This window comes from Diadema antillarum, unplaced genomic scaffold (assembly GCF_040938485.1).
Source record: "Diadema antillarum isolate AM-2024a unplaced genomic scaffold, OU_Dant_1.0 seq00001301_RagTag, whole genome shotgun sequence".
Taxonomy (NCBI): domain Eukaryota; kingdom Metazoa; phylum Echinodermata; class Echinoidea; order Diadematoida; family Diadematidae; genus Diadema; species Diadema antillarum.
In genome coordinates, this window is record NW_027272079.1 from 617,501 (window position 1) to 637,828 (window position 20,328).

The following is a 20,328-nucleotide window of genomic DNA, read 5'->3' on the forward strand; positions in this document are numbered from 1 at the left end:
AGTTACAACAACTGCCATCAAGTATGTGATATTTTATCTATTAAGGGCAGTGATGCAGATCAGTCACGAAGCAAATTACACTTTTATGTTCCCAAAATGCTGAACAATCAAATATCATATTGCCACGTACAGACTAGCTAGATGCTGTTTGTAGATAAGGAAAGACATGCACACTCATGTACAATATGGAAATTTTTGTGCATTCACAACTTAAAAACCTGCAGATGTCTTTACACATATTCTAATACGTTATTATTCCAGTGAAAACTTTATGCCGGCAAGATTGACAGGTGTTTTCTTTGATTTGAAATCATTCTCCATCAATCATACCTTTAATTAAAACTACCTCAATATCGCTAAGACACTTCATTACTTGTATGTCTTCTTTGAAAATAAATCACTGCATTGCATGGGAAAGTTAATGATCACGTTCTTTTGATTGGTTTCATTGGTATTAAAACAATCATTAACATCATGACATCTGCTCTTACTGCTTAAACATTTCATCAACCATGTATTGCTCTCAACTGATATTATCTCATTTTCTCTTTACATCTACATTTATCGTTCAGTCACTTTAAGTGCTTTATTGAAAAGCTGCTTGTCCACATAATGTAATGCTTTTCATAAGGCTGTCATAAATATTTCATCCACAAGAAAGATATGGTAGCTGTTGCATATATTCACCCCAGATCTAATTCTCTTCTACAAAATTTATTGCTGGTACATTTCAAGCAATCCTCCCTCTTGGTATATATTTTGCATATATCTCATCTTCTCTCCATAAATACTCTCATTAGTATAAAAGTTTTGCATACTATAAACTATAGCTATTAAATATTTTGATCGTTTATATCAACCAATCACTGAAACCCACGTGAATTAGGGGAAATATGTTACATGTAATCAAAGATTATACAGATACAAATGCATAGCACAGCACTATTGAAAGCCCTTTTATTGGTAATATTTGAACAAGCTTGCATAAATATCTAACAGCTGATTTCACAGGCATTTTAAAAGCACTTAATCTGTATAACTGATATCGAATGTATGCAAAGTGGCCCATACGCTACATAGGAATTCAAGATATTTAACTCTCCAGTAACTCTGCAATCCTTTATGATTAATTGCTTTTTTGTTCACTGGGATTCAATGTTGATATGTGTTTGTTGTTGCTGTAGTCGCTGTCTTTTACTTTGATATGCCTGAGTTCATCTTTGGTACATTGAAAAACATGGCACAGTTTGGGTATTAACTTTACATGTATGTAATTTGATCATCAGATACACTGCATAATATGCAACCGGGAATGTTTTAACAAGCGATGTGGCATAACATTGCCTCTTTAAATACTGAAACAGTTTGATCATTCATTTGACACTTTGCGACAGAGATTGGACAGGTACAATTGTAACTCACTTCAATCAAATACTGGCACCCCCTGCATAAACTGAAAATCCATAGACCCATCACATGGGGAGTGCGCATCAATTTTGTTGATATTGCTATAGTCCTGCATGGCAGGCTAACGGCAGCATTCTAGTCGTCCAACTGGCAGAGGGCAGCCACACCCCGGTTGATCCAGTGTCTCTGGGTCTTGTCGGAGGGGAGTTCCATCCACATAACAAAGTTGGTGGAGTGGCCGGTGGTGGAGAGGGTGCCGCGGCGGGCGCTGGTCTTGTAGACGGGGCAGTTGTAGACGGAGGCGGGCTTGAAATCAGACTTCTTGCCAGGCATGAGCCAGATGATGGGGATGGTGTCAAACAGGACCTTGGGAAGGGACTCGGCCAAGACCATGGCCTGGCGGTCCCATCGGCACCCCTCAAGAAACAGTCCCTGTGTACGGTGGCAGGAAAATTCAAAATTTGTTCACGAGCACATAAGTTCCCACAATATCTGTATTAAGAACAGATGAATCTCTCCCAGAAAAAAATGATGAGTGGATTGGTGTGGAAGAGATATGGATTTGTATGTCCACATTTGCATAGATCATTGTACAGTCATTGCACTGGAATCATAAAAGCATGTTTGATAAACATCTCTTCACTGATCGACAAATTGCCCTACATCGACGTACATATTTGTCAATCAGTCGCAATAGAAAAAATTCACTGCAAGAGTATTCATCATTTTGAGAAAAAAAAGAAGAAAAAAAATCTAATCAGTTTGATATCTCTGCATAAGTCTTCTGTATATATTCAATCAATTACATTTCAGAGCCTTGGACAGGAACATGTCTTTGTAACCCCAGGCATGTGAGTATCAGCATCACATCATTTTGCATTTATAACTTTCTCTTAAAGTACACTGTAAAGACTGACACACAACTTTATAAAGCATATAGATCATCTTCAGCAAGAGCACTAAATTACTTCAGCATAAAGATAGTGCATGTTTTGTCTTAATACAATCTAAGGACTATGTATTGTGTAGAAATGCTTCGATTGAAGATTCAAAGACTTTGAACCCTACCAGAAGGAAGACCCCTAACAGAAGAAGGGTGTTCATGTATGTTCCTATAGATACAGTTACCCTTCCTTGTTTATCTCACTCTCGGGACATGATGTACATATGATGACATAAATGGTACCCTGGGGTACCAAACAAAAATCAGCCATTTTGTTGAATTATTTTTTTTTTTTAAAGGATGTACCCTGGGTTGCCAAAAAGTGGGAATTTATTTTGATGTGATTTTTTTCAACATTCAATTTGCCCCATGTTCTCGCTAGCCACTGCACTGCACTGCACTGAAGCACACACTATTGCTAGTACAGCGTACCATACATACATAGTATAACATACAGTGGCAAGGGAATGACTATGTACACGCACACACAGTGCATGCATTTCTCTGCAGCTGTCCTCGAGTGGACGTGAGGTGGCGCTACACAACGTGGTACCCCAAGGTAACGCGTGATGCATCATACAGTGTATACCAAAAATGGTACCCGAGGCTGCCTTGCACAACATGGCTTCAAACCAGTAGCATTCTTACCTGGATGAAGGCACCATCTTCAGGCTTGGTGTTCACTGTCTCCTCATAACTGGTGACGGAAAACTGGAATCCAAGGTGATCTATAGGGATGGTATATTTCCTTGCATAGTTCTGACTTACACCTGTAATGGGGGATAATGAACACACATCACAACCAGAACAAAAAGGATTTGTAAAGATTTGAGCTGATCTGCCTTAGACCAAGCACAATGCACATCTCATGCAAAAGTGTGAGGATACTAATACATGTTACAGTCACTTAATACTGAAATTATAAAAGCATCAGTTGCAATCATGCAGTGGAGATGAGGTAGCGATGGAATCCTTGTGAACTTTGGTAATAGCATGAAAACCTTTGTTGATCAATCTGATGTAAATTGACCATTCATATAATCACACACATCTGTGTAAAATCAAATCAACTACCAAACACACACTTCCTATCTTCTTATCTATTTATCTAGCTATCTGACCACCTATCAATCTATCTGTCAATTCTGTCTGAATACAAATTAGAATCATGTTTAGCATATTCAGCAGCTGGTTTTTGCATCTCGGATAACAAGCATGAAGCAATCAAATATGATTGCACTATTTGTCACTGTTAAAATATCAGTCAAAAGATGTTAAGAGCTTCCATTGTAACATTAATGACAACAGTCATTTACACCGCTACCCATGCCATTAAAAATGTATGTTATCCCACAGTCCACAGGTTGGCTCACCAGTGAGGAAGGAATGTGTGAAGTAGAACCCAGAAACCCAGAACACATCAGGGGCACCAGTGTCAATCCAGTCCTTGAAGAACTTGAGTCTGCAAACATAACAAATTGGCATAGTAAAAATAGAGACCCAACATAACCATGATGGGAGAGATACAATCACACGTACATTCTTATAAATAGCAATACAATTGTAACTGTTCATAAATTGTATGCTCTAGTATAATCATGCAATATAAAAAATGGTTCACAATAATCTCTGCTCACAAAGCCACTTGACAATTTACAAGTTTCATAAATCCACAGACAGACATTACTAATACCCTGTCATCTTTCCTTAGAAGCCATGATTGTTCTTCAGGGTTATATAGCTTGCACCAAAAAAGAAATTGCAATCATTAAAATAGTCAAGCTCCACACCTTTTGCAGCACATTGATCTTATGTTTTTTTTTTAACCTGATCTTAAATCAATTCCCCCAAACCCCAACCCAACTCTACCCCTCACATTTCCAATAAACCTTCGGAGAACAAAGGGGAGACGCATTTCTTACATTAGTAGGTGATATGCCCAAAAGGCTGAATTGCCAAATATGTTTGGAGTGGGGTTTTTTTTTCAGCATGGCGGCAAAAAATGTAAAACCACTCGTGAGATCTATTCCCAGAGTGGATTCCAGCTCCACTTGACAGCTCACCTGGCCAGCAGGTCAGTGATGTAGCTGCCCATGGGCTTGAGGGAAGGGTAGCTCTTGGCTGCCCACATGGCGGGCACCTTGCCGATCAGCATGCTGTTGAAGACATCCTCCAGCTCAGAGGACATGACCACCAGACCCTTGATGGCCTTGATGATGTTCTGCAGGCTGGAGCGCACCACGCTGGTCAGCCGGTTGAAGCGGATCAGCTCCTGACGAAGCACGGTGTTCATCGACTCCTCGTAGGTCACCGGGTACTTCTTGATCACCTGGTTGTCATGCACAGGGTAAGAAAGAAGCAATGATAAACCTCTCAGTCAAGAGTGACAATGAAAATAACACCCATCCATGATTTATCCCTACTCTAAACCAAGGATTTTCAACAGTGTGTACAATGCTACAGGACTTTCAGCACCAATCTAGACGAAGAGCACACAAAGGATTTGTAATGATTATCACATCATTGGTCAAGATGACAAATAAATATAAGTGCACAAGTGCATGACAATTATGACAGCATAATGATAACTTATGAAAATATTTCTTGTCTACAATATCACTCGCCCAGCAAGCATCACAGCTTGGAAGTTGTTGGAGTAACCAAACGTTGCAGAAGTACGTAGCTTTAAAAAAAATAAAAGAAACTATGTCCTACTGCTAATTTAAAAGACTTTTGTATTACACATTAAAACAAACAAGTAGATTTGTATGAGCAACAGAATGGTTGTGCAAAGATTGCTTTCAAAGGACAGATATCACTGACATGCAAAATCAACACTTTAACACTCAGTCTAGGCATAAAATGCCTGTAAAACAGAGTTCTAGAGATAGAAAATTATTACCCATTTGCATGCTTGATGGGACAACAAAAAACAGCAACAAAAAAAAATATAATTATTTATTTATATTACAAAAGAAGGAGAAGATGCTGAGACTCAGAGGATAACACTAGATGCTATCAATCACGATGTTCCTAGTTCAAATCCCACACCCACAGTGGTTGTGCTCCTAGATAAGGCACTTGATCCTCATTCTGAGAAAACTTGAAGCCACTGGTCCCATGCACACTTGCTTAAGCATTCAATGCTTCCTGAGCGGTCACATAACTACATACCGTATGAATCTCAAATTCAAATTCACAAAATAATCATAACATGCCTCCCCCTTTCCATCTCCCCCCCCCCCCCCAAACCGTCATTCAAGTACATTGCATCTCAACATCCCCAGATGTCATGCTTCGCAGAGGTGACAGGTCACTCACAAATTCAAGGTCGAAATCTGGGGGCAGTTTGGACAAGATGTCACCGGACAAGTCCTGAATCTGTTCGGCGGGGGACTTCCCTCCTCCTCCGGCCTGGCGAGGGAGGGTCAGCAGGATCCCATCAAACAGCTGCAGGGGGAGAGAAAAGGAAGAGAAGGAACATTGAGCACACTCTATAGCAGCTTCTTTCTCTGTGAGTAGATGTAGGGTCCTACACTTTGGTTGAAACACCACATGGTATGACTGGCATTTACACAGAGATACTGCCTAAGTAGAAACTACAGTCAAACTTGCTTAAAGTCGACCTCGCTGAAGTCATTAATAGCCTAGGTCAAAGGTCTTTGCTAGTCCTCTTCTCTCTACATTTTATTGATTTTAATCCCTCATAAGTCTAATTTTCTGTAAGTCGAGGCTATTTCATCAGTCCAAAAAGATTTGACTTAGGCAAGGTTGACGGTATTGTAACGTTAAAAAATAAAAATAAACAGTATATATGAACTGAAAAAATACTTCTATCACAGCTTACAAATACTGAAGTAATTGAAGTAATAACAGTTAACATAAAGTGCATCAATCTCAAACAGACGAGCAGAGCAGATTTGCCCCAAACTTTGGTTAACATCAGCTGCTGATAATATCCATACTCAAAGCTGTGTGCCATGCCTTCACGCTACCATGGATAAAAACAAATTCTAGCCATTCAGATGTCATACCTGCTGAGTCTCTTGGTTGTCCTTGGTGATGTCAGCGTTCTCATGGAGACCAAACACCTCGGGATGAGGAATGAGAGGAAGGCTTCGCAGGTAGTCAAGGTAACTCTCGTAATCACCATGAACCGGGCAGTAGTAGTCTCCGCTGTCTGAGAACCTGCATCACAAGGGGAAAAATGGATATGTGCTTTAATAGGTGTGTCATTATATCTAGGCTAGAGAGAAGCACTGGGGCATCAAACACTGGGCAGAATCTATGAAGTTAGGGAAGTTTCTGGCTCTCAGCTAACTACATGTGATGTGGCATCCATCTCTTGTTGAAAGTTGGAAAATCATGATCAGAGAGTGTTTTTTATGAAATGTATGCATCTATGAAGAAGGTGTATGTATTCAACTCTGCAGACCCAAAACACAAGGTGGGGGGAAGATATAGGGACTTACGCAAAGTTATCCTGATCCACGGTCTCTGGCGTGTAGAACTTGGAGAGGATTGACAGCAGTAGGCGTCGATCCTTGTCGTCGGTCACACGGCCACCATAGTTACACTCTCCGGTCAGATAAGTCAGGGCATCGTACGGTGTGTCATCATAGTTGTTTAGGAACATCTGTCATCAAGAAATTGGAAAATTCATTGCAACTAAGTGATGGTTTCACAGGAAAAGTAATGACAGATTGGTGCAAGGCAATTTATAAGCTGCTTGTGGTCGGAACTTCTAGACACAAGCTAAGAGACTATTACAACCTCTATTATGATTTCAAAGGATAAGCAGAGGTGTGTCATTCATAAAATACAAAGCAAGCCCATCTACTTCCTCGAAGCAAAACTCCCAGTGGCTCAAGTTGATAAGATCTCACCAGCACCGGGGTGCAGTGGATACATTTCTGGACTCTACAGCCAGAGATCTTGGGTTCAAATCCTGCCTAGTGCTTGCATAAATTGTAGTTACATACTGTCCCTCTTGGCATTGGTGAAAATGATAGGTAATGCTACTAGGACAATGCTATGGTAACAGGAATGGCAACCTGCAAACAGCATGTAGTATTCTGAGGGATAAAATGACACTTTTGGTTGAAAAACAAAATTTTTACCTTTCCCACAATAGACAAAACGCTGCAAGAGTAAAAGTTGGCATCTCCAAGGGGGAAATGAAGTAATACAAAGTCATCCCAAGGAGTAAAGAAACTACCCAAAGGAATGAGACCATATCATTACCATCATTACTATGATCTTCACCATTGTTATAAATAACCGAAGTATTTCCTTCCACTTGGTGCAATGTCAAAGTAATAAAATTCTAGCCTGGCAGAATATCTGATTTAAGAGGTGGTTTCTTCCTTCGGGCTTGTTATATACTCACACTCAGCTGTGTCATGCTGATACGCAGGTCAGACTCATTAAACTCGTAGGGGATGTTCCAGCCTAGGGGCCCAAACTTTCGCCTCTCCTGAACCAGAGCGTGAAAGAAGCAGAGCCCAAAGAGCAGCTTCTGCCAGATCTCCGGCTAGAAAAAAACAAACAAACAAACATGCAAACAAGATAATAAGTGGTAAGTCAGACAGCATGCAAATGCTTTTGTCTACCATTTGAAGACACAAGATGTGATTTTAGTGGCTTGAAATCGTGTAGTGGTTCAAATACCTTCTCTTTAACTTTGAATTCAAGGGGCAAAATTATGCTCCTTCTCTTTTAGTTCTTTCCAGCTGTGCTGTATGCAAACAATGTTTAATGCATGCAGTAGGTCAGATACTATTTTCTTCTTTAATTGCATATAATTTTTTTTTTTATTAATTCTGCAAGTCAATATGACTACAAAATTTCATCATCATGGGTCATGGTTTCCATGTTTCTGCACTTAATCTTTCCAAACAAAACCAGAGTAGCAGTTATGTGGACACAAACAAACTATGTGTATGACAAACATTCTGAAGCACTGTTCAGAAATATTCTTGAAATAAAATTCCTGCAATCAAGATCAGTCATTGTCACGCATAAAAACTCATGAAATCTTCTTTTGACACTTGATTGACTGGTATAGCATAGATTTGACAAAGCAAATATTATCAGCATTTACATGCTAATGATCTCATAAGATGTTTTTTTTTTTTTTCTATTATAAAAAAAGAAAAAAAATCAAACATGAAATATGATGCTATGTGCCCAGATGAAGACTGTCAGTCACTAAGTACATTGTTAGTGTGGTTATAATGTTCTCTGGTATAAGAGAGTGAAGTTGAGTCCCAGAGTTTCTCACCTTGTTGCATCCCTGGAAGAAACTGGGGTCAGAGATGGGGTCATTCAGGTAGGAGCGTATGAGGTTGGCTCGCAATCCCTTCGGGGGCTCGTTTGTCATCTTGACTCCTGTGGAAGGAGAGATGGGGAGAATTGGTTTCCATGAAGTGTTAGATGCTGAACTGAATTGCATGAGATGTACCGGGCTTTTTATAGAGTATAAGGCTTGAAAATTGAGGGTAAAAAAAATGGCACTAAACTGTCATCACAATGTGAAGCATAAATCTACGATAACTTGCATCACCTCAGCACAGATTATCTCAGAGTCTATTACTCCTCATGTTTATGTAAATAAGTATTTGAGGACAAGTCAAGCATTATACTGCTCCTGTAATTGTTGCAAGTTTCCTTTCTTTAGATTAATAATGGAATCGACAGACCAGTACAGTACTAAAGACACACCCACAATAAACCAAGAGTGGCCAGAGTTTTAAGCCGTATGTACCATTCTGGAGGATTGAGACAGGGAAAGCATCTGATGGGTAGCTAGTCAGCCAGAGGCGGAAGTCATTGTGGGTGTTCTCTGGGATCAGGACCTCCTCACAGATGAACTCCAGGCGTGGCATCCAGCTGGTTGCCAGGTGACAGTTCTGGAGCACCACCCACGTCCCGCCCACGCGGGCATCCTCGATCATCTTCTCAGCGATGGGGCCCTGGCCCTGGCCCAAGGAGATGGTGCTGATGCGATTTCCACCGTAGCCGTGATCATCAGCGTACTTGAGCAGCCCGGCCATGGGGTCGGCTCCGGGTGAGAGCACAAAGATGAGCGGGGCACAGTTGTAAGAGTCTGCGAAGCTGCCAGCGAGGTCGAAGGTCGGCGGCTCAATATAACTGCGGCCCAGATTGTCCACAATGTAGTTCTGGACGGCGGGCACCATCTTGTCCGGTCGCAAGGAGCGGAGGACAATCATCCGAGGCATGCCAGTGGCCATGTCGAAGGGTGCAGGGTATTCAGTTTCGTGGGGTGTGGCAGAATCATATACAGCTTTCCATGCAGCGCTATTATCTTTCACATCTGCAAAGTGAAGCCAAACAATTCTTTTCTTTCAAATTTCCTAAGAGTCAAATATGACATTCATGAACAATATGAACGTTGTCACATCTTTTATGTCAGTTCATCATACTTCATATATTGAAATGTACAATAAGGTGTGTGAACACTTCACCAATGTGTAAAACTTCTACATAATGAATTTACTGTGTAATTTAAAAAAATGATCATTATACTACTTATTAGTTTTATGAATTGAATATTGACAGCGCTGTGTCTATGCCCTCTTTTGAGGGTGACATACATTGTAGATCACACTGAAAATATCTTGGACAGAGACCTGTAGTCTTTACAGAATACCCTGCATTAGACTGCAGGCAAAAAAAAAAAATGATTTGTCAAATGGTAAACACTATTTGATATGTGATGCATTCATCTTCACAGCTAGATAACTGCAGCTTACGTGGCTATTTTTACCCCCTACAAATGAAATGCAAGTATTCACAGTGACCGAAAGTTCGGCATAGGGGTTTCGTTTTCTTTCTCACACAATATATCAAAGGTACTCACGGTCTTTGAAGCCCTTCAGACATGGCAGATCAGAGGCTCGTACCATCTCCGCCCACGCCTTGTCAGTCAGCCAATCAGGGCAGGGATTTGGGAATGGGTTGTCAAGGGCAACCCCACCCGTCAGGAGGAATCGCCACTCGCTGTCGTCTACACTGCCACTGGAAAAAAAAAAAGAAAACCAAAGCACTTGTAAGAAAAATGTTACGAATTAATTCACTCACAAGAACTGATGGAAACAAAGTCTTTGTCATTCCGCTGCAATGTACATGTGATACATATATTCCCAGCAATATAAATGCTTTCCCTGTTTCTCTTATTCTGTCTATCTATTATCACTTTCTTGAATTCTACAGGGACAAACATTTATGGAACCCAGCTCTTGCTACAGCAGAAATTGACATTACAGCCACATTATCACCAGACAGATACAATGATACAGGTCAGGTGCATGACTTTCAGTTTCTCACAATACATGCTCTCAAAATAAATCCCTACTTGGCTAAATGGGCGGGAGCATGCTAATAGCATGTCTGTATTTTAATACGTACACAATCAAGTTAATACAATCAAGAGGTTCCTGGTTCCAGACCCAGTAACACCAGCTCAGCCAGTACAGAGTGCTACCATGCCATCCCCTCTGTAAAGAGGCAAAACACTCTGTCCTATAAACAGGACTAAAGTAGAGGTCCCATGCGTGAGAGAGTCACAACTCACAATTGTGTAAAGATCCATTCCACTTCTCGTAACAAGCTGTCCACACATCTCCTTAGAAATGGGTGAATGACTTTGAACCGTTAAATGGCTTTCACCCAAGGTGATATATGATAACTAGTAGTCAGTGGACCCTTAAAACAATGCACATTGTGTCACATAAATGAATTTTGCTCAACCACTATCATGAATTCAAATTCATGTTCCACTATCATGAATTTGGCAACATTTTGCAATCCCCTGGCAGCCTTACCGACTTGACATGATCCCAACACACAGAATGGTGGAGAAGAGCAGCTTGTCTTTCTCAAAGAGAGAGCGACAGACGTTCTTGTAGATGCTGTCGGTGAAGTGGTCGTTCAGGTTGTCGATTCTCTCCTCCAGAACGGCCGACTTGCGACTGTTTTGAATGGACTGTGGGGGCATGGGACACAAAACGATGCAAGGATGAAATGACAGATACAGGACACTCTCATATAGAATATTGTGGGAAATGTATACGTTATGCTACATTATATTTTGCTTCGAATGTGAGTGGTTCCTAGAGGGTGAACGAAGCTGACAAGTTCTTTGCTTCCAGCATCATGACTAAATCAGTTGGGGGGGGGGGGGGGGGGGGGGCAGCAAGGTCAACAAATAGTGCACATTCCACAAATCATTGTTGTACAAATCAGTTCACTGAGATTTCTAACATGAAATTTAGCACAATCTACACGTATTGATTAAAATGCAAGGCCTTTGTAAAATACAAATTACTGTATGGCATACTTTTTACTACACTATATCAAAAAAAAAATGCAATTCTGAAAACATATATGGGATATGGGAATAAGAAAGTGATGTGGTGCCCAATTGCTATAAAACTTGGCACATATGTTACTTGTGGCATAATCAATCAACCATGAAAATAAAAGCTTTCTAGCTGAAATCCTCTATGGGGACTGCATACACTGCTGTCTGAACAGGGCAGTTCTGGGAAATCTCCATTCATTGCAGCTGGGGGAATAAAAGCTCACCTGCACGTAGAGATTGATGAACCATGTGAGTGAGTACTGGTACATGGGCTCGATGTTAGCCAGCTCCGAGATACAGAAGAAGAGAGTAGCGGAGTGCACAGCCACCGGGTGGTATCCATTTCTTGTCTCATCAATTTCCTTCTCTGTGACAGATGCAATTTCCTGGAATTGAGATCAAGAAAACGAGCATGCCGTCAAAACCATCAGCATGACTGATGAGTGGCAGGATTTTGAATGCCAAGAGGTCCACAAACTCTATCCAAATTCACTCAATGTCAATGCAAGTTTACATAATCAATGCAACACCACTAGTAGAATTCAGTGTTATGTTTCTATGGTTTCAGTTTGAAGGTCTTATTCAATCAAGTTGTTATGTTTCCATCAATCTAATGCACAAGATGCACTGACTATTAAACACACAACACCTCCTCTTTGTCTGTCCACCTCAAACTTATTAAAAATAGATTCTGTGACTCTCTATCAATACTGATAGGCACAAGTTATGCTCAAAGCAAATTCAGTTTCAATTTACAATTGTGGATGGATGCCACAGTAAGATCTTTATCCAAAATGCAAAAAAAAAAAAGAAACAAAAATTCTGAGAAAGTTCTTGTACTGCAGAGTGTTTTTTTGACTGACATAATCATGCCATCGCATTACAACAGTCGCTGCAAAGCAATGGGCGAACCCAGTGTCTCACCTGCTTGGCAGAGATCTCCTCCGAGAGGGTCTTGGATGAGGAGAGGACCTTGATGGCCGTCTCGTCTTCCAGGATGTTGCCCTCAGAGGAAGAGAGCACCTCCAGGATCTTGTCCTCGATCTCCTTCAGCTGCTTCTTGTTGGCAGCGCTCTCAATGATCAGCTGGTTCTTCTTCTCCTCCAGCTCCGGCTTCTCCTTGGCCGCCACCAGCCCCAGCAGCTGGTCCTGCAGACCCAGCGGGGTGATCATGAAGTTCACCAGGGCCACCTGGGACAGAGGAGATTAGAAATGGTAATGAAATGCATGCTTCACTTTAGAACATATCCCAGTTTCACTTTTCTTAAGCGATCCCTAATGGATTATGTGGAGAATAGAGAAAGCCCTACACGTAGACACACTTTTTAAAGAAGGAAACACTTCAATCTCTTTGCTCTAAATGCCACTATTTACCAGAAGAATGAGAAAGACGACGGTGGTGATGATGAAAGCTGATGTAGCTGATATGATAAAAAAATTCTTAGAATCTGCTCTTGCTAATCCTGTTCACTGTAGCTCTGCTTTTCATCCTCACTCTTCCTCGACTATTTCTCCACTTCCAACTGAATATCAGTTTTCACGTAATGGCTGTTTCTCTGTCTGAGGAGTGACACAACATTTTGCTCCTGCAACAGTTGTTTCAGTCTTATTTTCTCCAAGGACTTAGGGTTAGGTTTAGAGTTGTGATAGGGTTTAAGGTTTAGTTTGATGTGAGGATTAGGATTGGGGTTGGGGTTATGTTTGTGGGTAAAATTTACGGCATAGAGAGTAGATATTCCATGTGAGCAATTGTCACAGGAGCAACTGTCATGGTATCGTCTTAGGGGCTCCTCATTTTACTCTTTTTATCTAGGACAGCAGTATTTCAAGAACTTTACCTACAGACTATTACACACTATCCGACACACATTCATACATCATAAGACCACAACTCTAAAGCAAATCCAAAATGCACACTGTTCCCTAAGATGCATCAGCCATATGAAACATTTTCTCAATATTACCTTGACTGAGATCTCAGGGAGGTAGTGAGGATTCCTCAGGGAAGTTGTGATGTAGAATCTGAAGTCTGGTGACCATTCAATTACATTCTCCCCAAGCCTGATGGACTGTAGCAAAAGAGATACAGAAAAATTGTGAATCAGCAAATATATCACTATTTACTCACTGGCTGTTCATGTATTCACTAATTGCTGAAAAACATTACAAACATTCTCACACATGCTGTGAGTATCAATTTAAGAACAAGTGAAATTCATCAACAGCATATGCACGAAAGCAAATATCGAGAAAATGCTCACACATCATTACATAAATTATTCCCTGATACAGACTGAAGGCCACGCTTTCTACCACGGTATCTACCAGAACAAGAAATGTCATTTTGCATCGTAAGATACATGTGATACACTTTCACTATCATATTATGTACTACAGATACATTGAAACAAAGTCACCAAGCATCCTAAGCTGCACTCTAACACAAAATGTCATCATAGATAATCAGATACACCAAAGAGGGAAAAATGAGCATACAACATCTCCTGTTATACTGCAATTATCACACTGTACAAAGTGAGGAACATCACTACACACTGTACACTCTATCTCATCAAACAGACAGAAACAAACTGTAATGCCATACATCTTCAGATACACCAACACTCACTATAACACCATAGTTCATCATAAAAATTCCATTAACCCTTCCACAATAATCACAAACAATATGAAAAACTGAACACCCTACACAAACACTAACTATTACACCATTGTAGTTCATCATATAAAACTTGATTAACTCTTACACAACAATCACAAATAATATGAAAAACTTGACATCCTACACATTTTGTATACAGACAGACACATACACATATACAAACATCACAATAACACTATTTCACTCACCAGAACACCGGAGACCTTGAAGGTCTGCTTGAGCAGGATGGACTCTAGGAGGGGGTCCAGTTCCTCCCCAACGTTTTCTAGCAGGACCGGCTTGCCAAACTGGATGCTGTTCTCCAGGGTGCGCACATAGTTGGGGTCCGAGAGCTTGATGATGGAAAGCTGGTTTGCCTTTTCCATGTTCTTCACCCACTTGTTTGCCTGGCCTGATAAAATGAGGATTGGATCAACAGAACATGAATAAAGAAACGTATGAGGTAAAGACACAGGGCTGATAATTGTGTAAACCCTTTTTAGTATTCTGATGCCTGAAAAGGCATATTTTTGGTGGACCTTTCGTGCAATAGACATGTGAAGGAATACAATTTGTGAAAAAACAGTATATTCCATGAAACCTGCAGTGCCAAAATGTAACAGTTTGCATTTGTGAAGACTGCTCTATTATAAAATACTACCACACAGTTTTAATGTGTTTGGACTGTTGTGGCTTCTATCCTTTGTCATGTCATTTATCTCAGGTGTATTAAAATCATTTTGATAACTCCTTGATATCACCTTATGAAAGAAAGCAAATCCTAAAAAAAAAAATTCACAATGTAATCAGGGCAATGGATCAATGTCACTCATTTTTCCTTTCTCTGCCATACTGAGTTCTTCCTCCTGCTGTAATTGTCCTGAAGTGGGCGACAGCACGTCATGCCTACCTTGAGGATCAATCATGAGGGGCCATCTGCGGGAGTTGGAGACAATGATGCCATTGTCAATGGAGAAGGAGTCGACGGGGAGGCCGGCGATGTTCCAGGCCCTGATCTTGACCGGTTCGCCCAGGGTGGCGCTGAGGGAGAAGTTGTCCGAGCATGGAATCTTCTTCACCTGACACAGCTTCTTCCATTCCTCCGTCACTTTCTGTTGGATACAACACAAGTTTTTAACAAGGTTTTAATGTAGACACACTCGGTGCATCCAAGATTCAACTTTGCTTGCACACATATTGAATACCACTGGAATTCAATAAACTGTGGACATATTTGCAAAATGAATTAATGATGATAAGATAAAATGCCACCGTTGCCTTTGACCATGCACAGAAAGACAAACTTCAGCAAACAGATAACAAGATGCCAACAGTGGACATGGCAATATTGCTTTCAATCAAATCCAAACACGTTTCCTTAAGCTAAAATAAAGAAGAAAACTTTCCCTGCTATAACAAGCTTTCAAGACGACTAAATCATTTTAGGACTCTTGATTCAGCTTAGCCCAAGGACGCATTTTTGCAGAAAGTTGTCTTACATGTATATCTGACATGACAAATGAGTGCATCTAAACTGCAAAGAATAATTACATTATAAACCATTATTGTGAGTTACAATTGTACAATGACAAGATATACAATCATATAAACATTTATAGACATACTGCATAAACTCATGATCTGTACTCCATGATATCTTCTACATCATTTTATGACTCTCGATTAAACCTAGCCCAACGATACATTTTTGTAGAACGTTATCTTATATCTGACATGACAAATGAGTTCATCTAAACTGCAAAAAATATTAAACTATTATTGTGGGCTACAGTGACAACAGACATATAGCATAAACTTATGAACTGTACTCCATGATATTTTCTTGCCATATAAAGTGCAAATTCTGCAGAAAGCAGAAGGCAGCTTAGTTAATAAGAATGTATTGATGCAAAGCTTCATTCACCTGTCTGTAATCCACAGTGAAGGTGCCAAGGTAGGCGACCACGCCCGATGAGATGAGAACATCGCCGGTGATGGAGATGAACCTCTCGCCCAGCTGGTTGGCCGCTTTCTCCCAGCGGTCCTTCTCTCCGCCCAGCCCACCGATCAGCTTCTCCGCCCGGTCCAGTTTCTGCGAGCAGATCTCGATGTTGGCCTCCAGTTCACCCTTCTTCTCCACCATGCGGTCGAGCTCGTCGTTGAGGGCCTGCAGCTTGTCAGAGACCTCCTTGAGCTGGGCCCGTTTCGTGTTCAACTTCTCCATCTGGACGGCCAGCTCCGCCTCAGCCTCTGCCAGCTTCTTTTTCTTGGGGGCCACGACCTGAAAGGTGGTGACGTTTTGATAGAAAATCAGGTTATTTGGAGGTCGCTCTGATAAGAACTTCCATTGTTTCTTTCTTCCTTGCTATGATGTAGTAGATAATGGCATCTTGATAGAGGGCCAGATTACTTTCGAATGCTACATCTGGGCAGCAGGGTTGCAAACATTTTCAGGGAAGAGGGCAGTGTGGGATATAGAGCCATTTTCAAAGGAATCCAGGGTTTTGATTGGAGTGTTTTACATAGAGCAGACTTGCCAACACTTGAGCCTGGCTCCTAATAAAAATCATTCAACAAAAGGAGAGTATGTGGATAATGTGAACCAATGGTCAGCCTCCAAAACCCCTATTGGGTATTGGGGGTTGCAGTCAAATTGCTACTATATGCTCCCGTGCATATAGGGCGGTGAGTTGGCTCAGTCTATAGCGCGTCTGCCTCGCGATCCTAAGGACCCGGGTTCGAACCCGAGTCTGGACTGAGCAATGCTGTGTGTAATCATACCGTCCCCTCTGGCAAGAGACAAAACACTCTGTCCCTCGGATAGGACATAAAATGAAGGTCCTGTGTATGAGAGTCACAACTCATGCATCTCATCGCAAAGAGCAGGTGTTTAACCCGGTGAAGTGGTCCCACCTCACATCCAACTGGACCCCATGGAAGACCAGCTTAGCGTAGCTGAATGTGGGCTATCCAGCCATCTTCTCAGATGGAAATGAACAAACAAACAAAACAAACCCCTTGATTCTACAAACGTAAGATGACGGAATCACAGAGAATGCAGTATTTTGCGAATATTACAGGACTTTGTTGATTCTGCTGCTTTCTCAATTTGTACAGGTAATACTTTGACATTACTTTCAACCATTATTTCACTCAAATCCATTCCCTCTGTCTTACTAACATCATCTCTGTTCATTTTTTAGTCCTAAGCAACTCTTATTTTCTACACAATGTAGTGGAATGTTTACCTTGGCAACTCGGTCATACACATCCATGGCCCTGACCCATTTGCACAGACCCTCACAGGCAGTGGAGATATTTTTGATGACTTCCGGCTTGAAGTCTGGGTTCGGAATGTACCTGAGAAAAGAATGTACATCAACATGATGTTAACATTCCCAGTCCTTCTCTCTGCAATACATACTTATCAGTAAAAAAGACTACTATGAAGAAGTCCTGAACATGACACTGCTGTTAAATTTCTAATTTCCAGATTCCATGACATGGCATCCTGATGTGATACATGTCACATGGCATTAAAAAGGGAAGAAGAAAAACAGACACAAGCAGTTTGTACGTTAAGGTATGGTAGTCCAGACTGATGTTGGTAGTGCTGACTGGTAGCAGGCTGATTTGGGGTTCAACCCCTGGTCTTGACATTAGCGTCACAAAGCAGGACCATCGATAATCACACTGCTTCTTCCTTTCCTGGTGTGTAGGTGGGTGTCCATGCAAGTGAACACACCTAATGAGGAACAGTTAGACCATCCCAGAAAAGCAGTCTATTCATCAGCCTAATGAGTGAAGATGGTGTACATTACTGCATGCCCTTGTACTGTATGTTGTGACCAGTGTGTTCAGAATTAAGTAGTGCAATATTCCTGAAGGATCCTGCGCATTCTAGATAATTAACAAACAGCAAAACCTTGTCTTTAATTGAAAAATAATTAGAATATTAACTTAATGCTTGAAAAAGATATATAACTACAGCTGTATATATATATATATATATATATATATATATATACAATGATTATCACATAGCAATCATCAGGCATAGACTGTGTGACATATAATACAAAAATTAAGTCGTTTTGTTGGTATCACTGCCATTAAGTCTTTTCCTATTAAACCTCACAGACAAGACTTCCAAAGTAAGCCTCTAATTCCACTCACTTGTCTCGGATCTTCTTCATGACAGCCGGCGCAATGTTGTCCTTGTCATAAGACTTGAGGGCATCCAGGAACTTCATATCACCGAGCAGCTTCTGGGAAGGTCCCCAGAAGTCCTCCACCATCTTGCCGCTGCCCTGGGGGTCAGGCTTACGCTCTGGCTTGACTGACCGCATGACACAGACGGCCTCCATCACCAGCTTCACACCAGGGGGTGGATTCTATGACGGAAAATTAAAATTGTTTATTGCTAGTTTGGCTTCTACTTTTGTGGCTCCCTGTTAATGACATAATTCATTAGATCTTAGGTCATATGACTTATGACATGTTTTCACAACACAGATTCTTGAGATTCTACAACTAATATTTTAATTGACTCATTATTTTCTCTTGCCATACAATGGTATGTTACATTTCCTGTAACGTGAAGTCTCTTATGTCTTTTGCAATAGAATATGAACTACCAGAACACAGAAAGATAATGTGGTTCACTATTGTGTAACATTAAGTCTTGTCTCATTCTGCTCCAATAGTCAGTGGAGATTGCTTGGTCATAAGTTGGTGATTCGGTCTCATTTGAAGGCTGAAAACTTGACATAAATGAAGCTTATGGTAAATGAATAAACTGTTCCAAACATTGTATGAATTGACATAAATTAACATTGATTTCATTAGGTTTATTTCTCTAGTTTGCCACTATAATACCTCATTTAAAAAAAATCATATTTGTGAACCTCTGGCAAACATTTAATATGCATGCTCAACATTTTCGACAATCATGCAAAACAATCCAACCTCTTTAATAACTGCACAAAATACTCTGCAAACATGTTTGAAGTTATTCAAAGCATGGCAAAAATTGCAGCTTGATTGCTACAGCTTGATTATGAGTAAACAGAATTAAAATGTGTAAAATGTGTAGGAAATGTGTGAACACGATGCTCAAAGTTCGGCCTCTTACCTTCATGGCCTTGACCATGGAGATGTCGTTGGGTTTGAGGGTGTTGAGGGCACTGAGGGCTGCCTCCAGGGCTGGGATGGCTTCTGCCAGGTCAGCCTCACAGTCTGTCTTGATTCCCTGGGCCACGTCGGCAGCTGCATTGGCCACTGCCTCATCTGCAGCTACAACCTGCAGACAGCAAAGCAAGGGATGGAAGAAAAGCTAGTGAGACATTTGTGGGGAAATATGGAGCTGTTTATGTTGGGAGTTACCTGGGTTACCACTGAATGCAAAGTCAGAGTGCAAAATCAAGCATGCTACTACATCATATCCTCTGGCTTTCAACCGGTCAGAATCTAGAACTGAAGTTTGATAAGCATACATCAGTTTTAACATAACTCTCTATGCAAACAAGTACTTACCAGTATTTTGAATGAAAAGGGAAAGTTATGACTGCCACGATTTTCTGAAATGATTTTGGAGAAATGCCCAATGAAAAACTGGTCATACTCACATCTGTAGTTTCATGTTCAAAATTTTGTAGCAGGATTCAGGCACTGTCCAACAAGCTCTCAAGTTTAGAATTGATACTGGCTAGAGGTCAAAAGTTTAACACTGAGAAAGAGAGAGCAGTATGACAGCTAAAGACTTTTAAACCACTATATTGCTCTTGACCTTGTATAATGCTTAAGTGCATGTGTGCTTGTTATGTTCTGTGATGGAATAAGGTTATGTATGCTTTGTATGTATTGTACATTGTACACGTATGTATTGGACATTGCATGTATTGCCAAATGTACAGTAGGCCAATAGTTCAC

At 40.8% G+C, this 20,328-nt stretch overlaps 1 protein-coding gene across 1 annotated transcript in view; it reads right to left on the reverse strand.

Annotated features, from left to right (window-relative positions):
* Window positions 1–960: 960 nt before the first annotated feature.
* Window positions 961–20,328, reverse strand: part of LOC139708105 (dynein axonemal heavy chain 3-like) — a 115,674-nt gene continuing 96,306 nt past the window's right edge. Inside the window, exons 50-70 of the mRNA XM_071620083.1 lie at window positions 19,532–19,699; window positions 18,574–18,791; window positions 17,646–17,757; window positions 16,322–16,678; window positions 15,308–15,509; window positions 14,607–14,809; window positions 13,700–13,804; window positions 12,660–12,926; window positions 11,960–12,121; window positions 11,197–11,357; window positions 10,233–10,390; window positions 9,117–9,686; window positions 8,634–8,740; window positions 7,740–7,883; window positions 6,823–6,986; window positions 6,385–6,538; window positions 5,672–5,800; window positions 4,414–4,679; window positions 3,724–3,812; window positions 2,999–3,120; window positions 961–1,839 (exon numbers count right to left, since the gene is read on the reverse strand). Of these exons, the coding sequence (XP_071476184.1) occupies window positions 1,543–1,839; window positions 2,999–3,120; window positions 3,724–3,812; window positions 4,414–4,679; window positions 5,672–5,800; window positions 6,385–6,538; window positions 6,823–6,986; window positions 7,740–7,883; window positions 8,634–8,740; window positions 9,117–9,686; window positions 10,233–10,390; window positions 11,197–11,357; window positions 11,960–12,121; window positions 12,660–12,926; window positions 13,700–13,804; window positions 14,607–14,809; window positions 15,308–15,509; window positions 16,322–16,678; window positions 17,646–17,757; window positions 18,574–18,791; window positions 19,532–19,699 (4,155 nt within the window). The 3' untranslated portion in view covers window positions 961–1,542. The remainder of the gene's footprint in view (window positions 1,840–2,998; window positions 3,121–3,723; window positions 3,813–4,413; window positions 4,680–5,671; window positions 5,801–6,384; window positions 6,539–6,822; window positions 6,987–7,739; window positions 7,884–8,633; window positions 8,741–9,116; window positions 9,687–10,232; window positions 10,391–11,196; window positions 11,358–11,959; window positions 12,122–12,659; window positions 12,927–13,699; window positions 13,805–14,606; window positions 14,810–15,307; window positions 15,510–16,321; window positions 16,679–17,645; window positions 17,758–18,573; window positions 18,792–19,531; window positions 19,700–20,328) is intronic.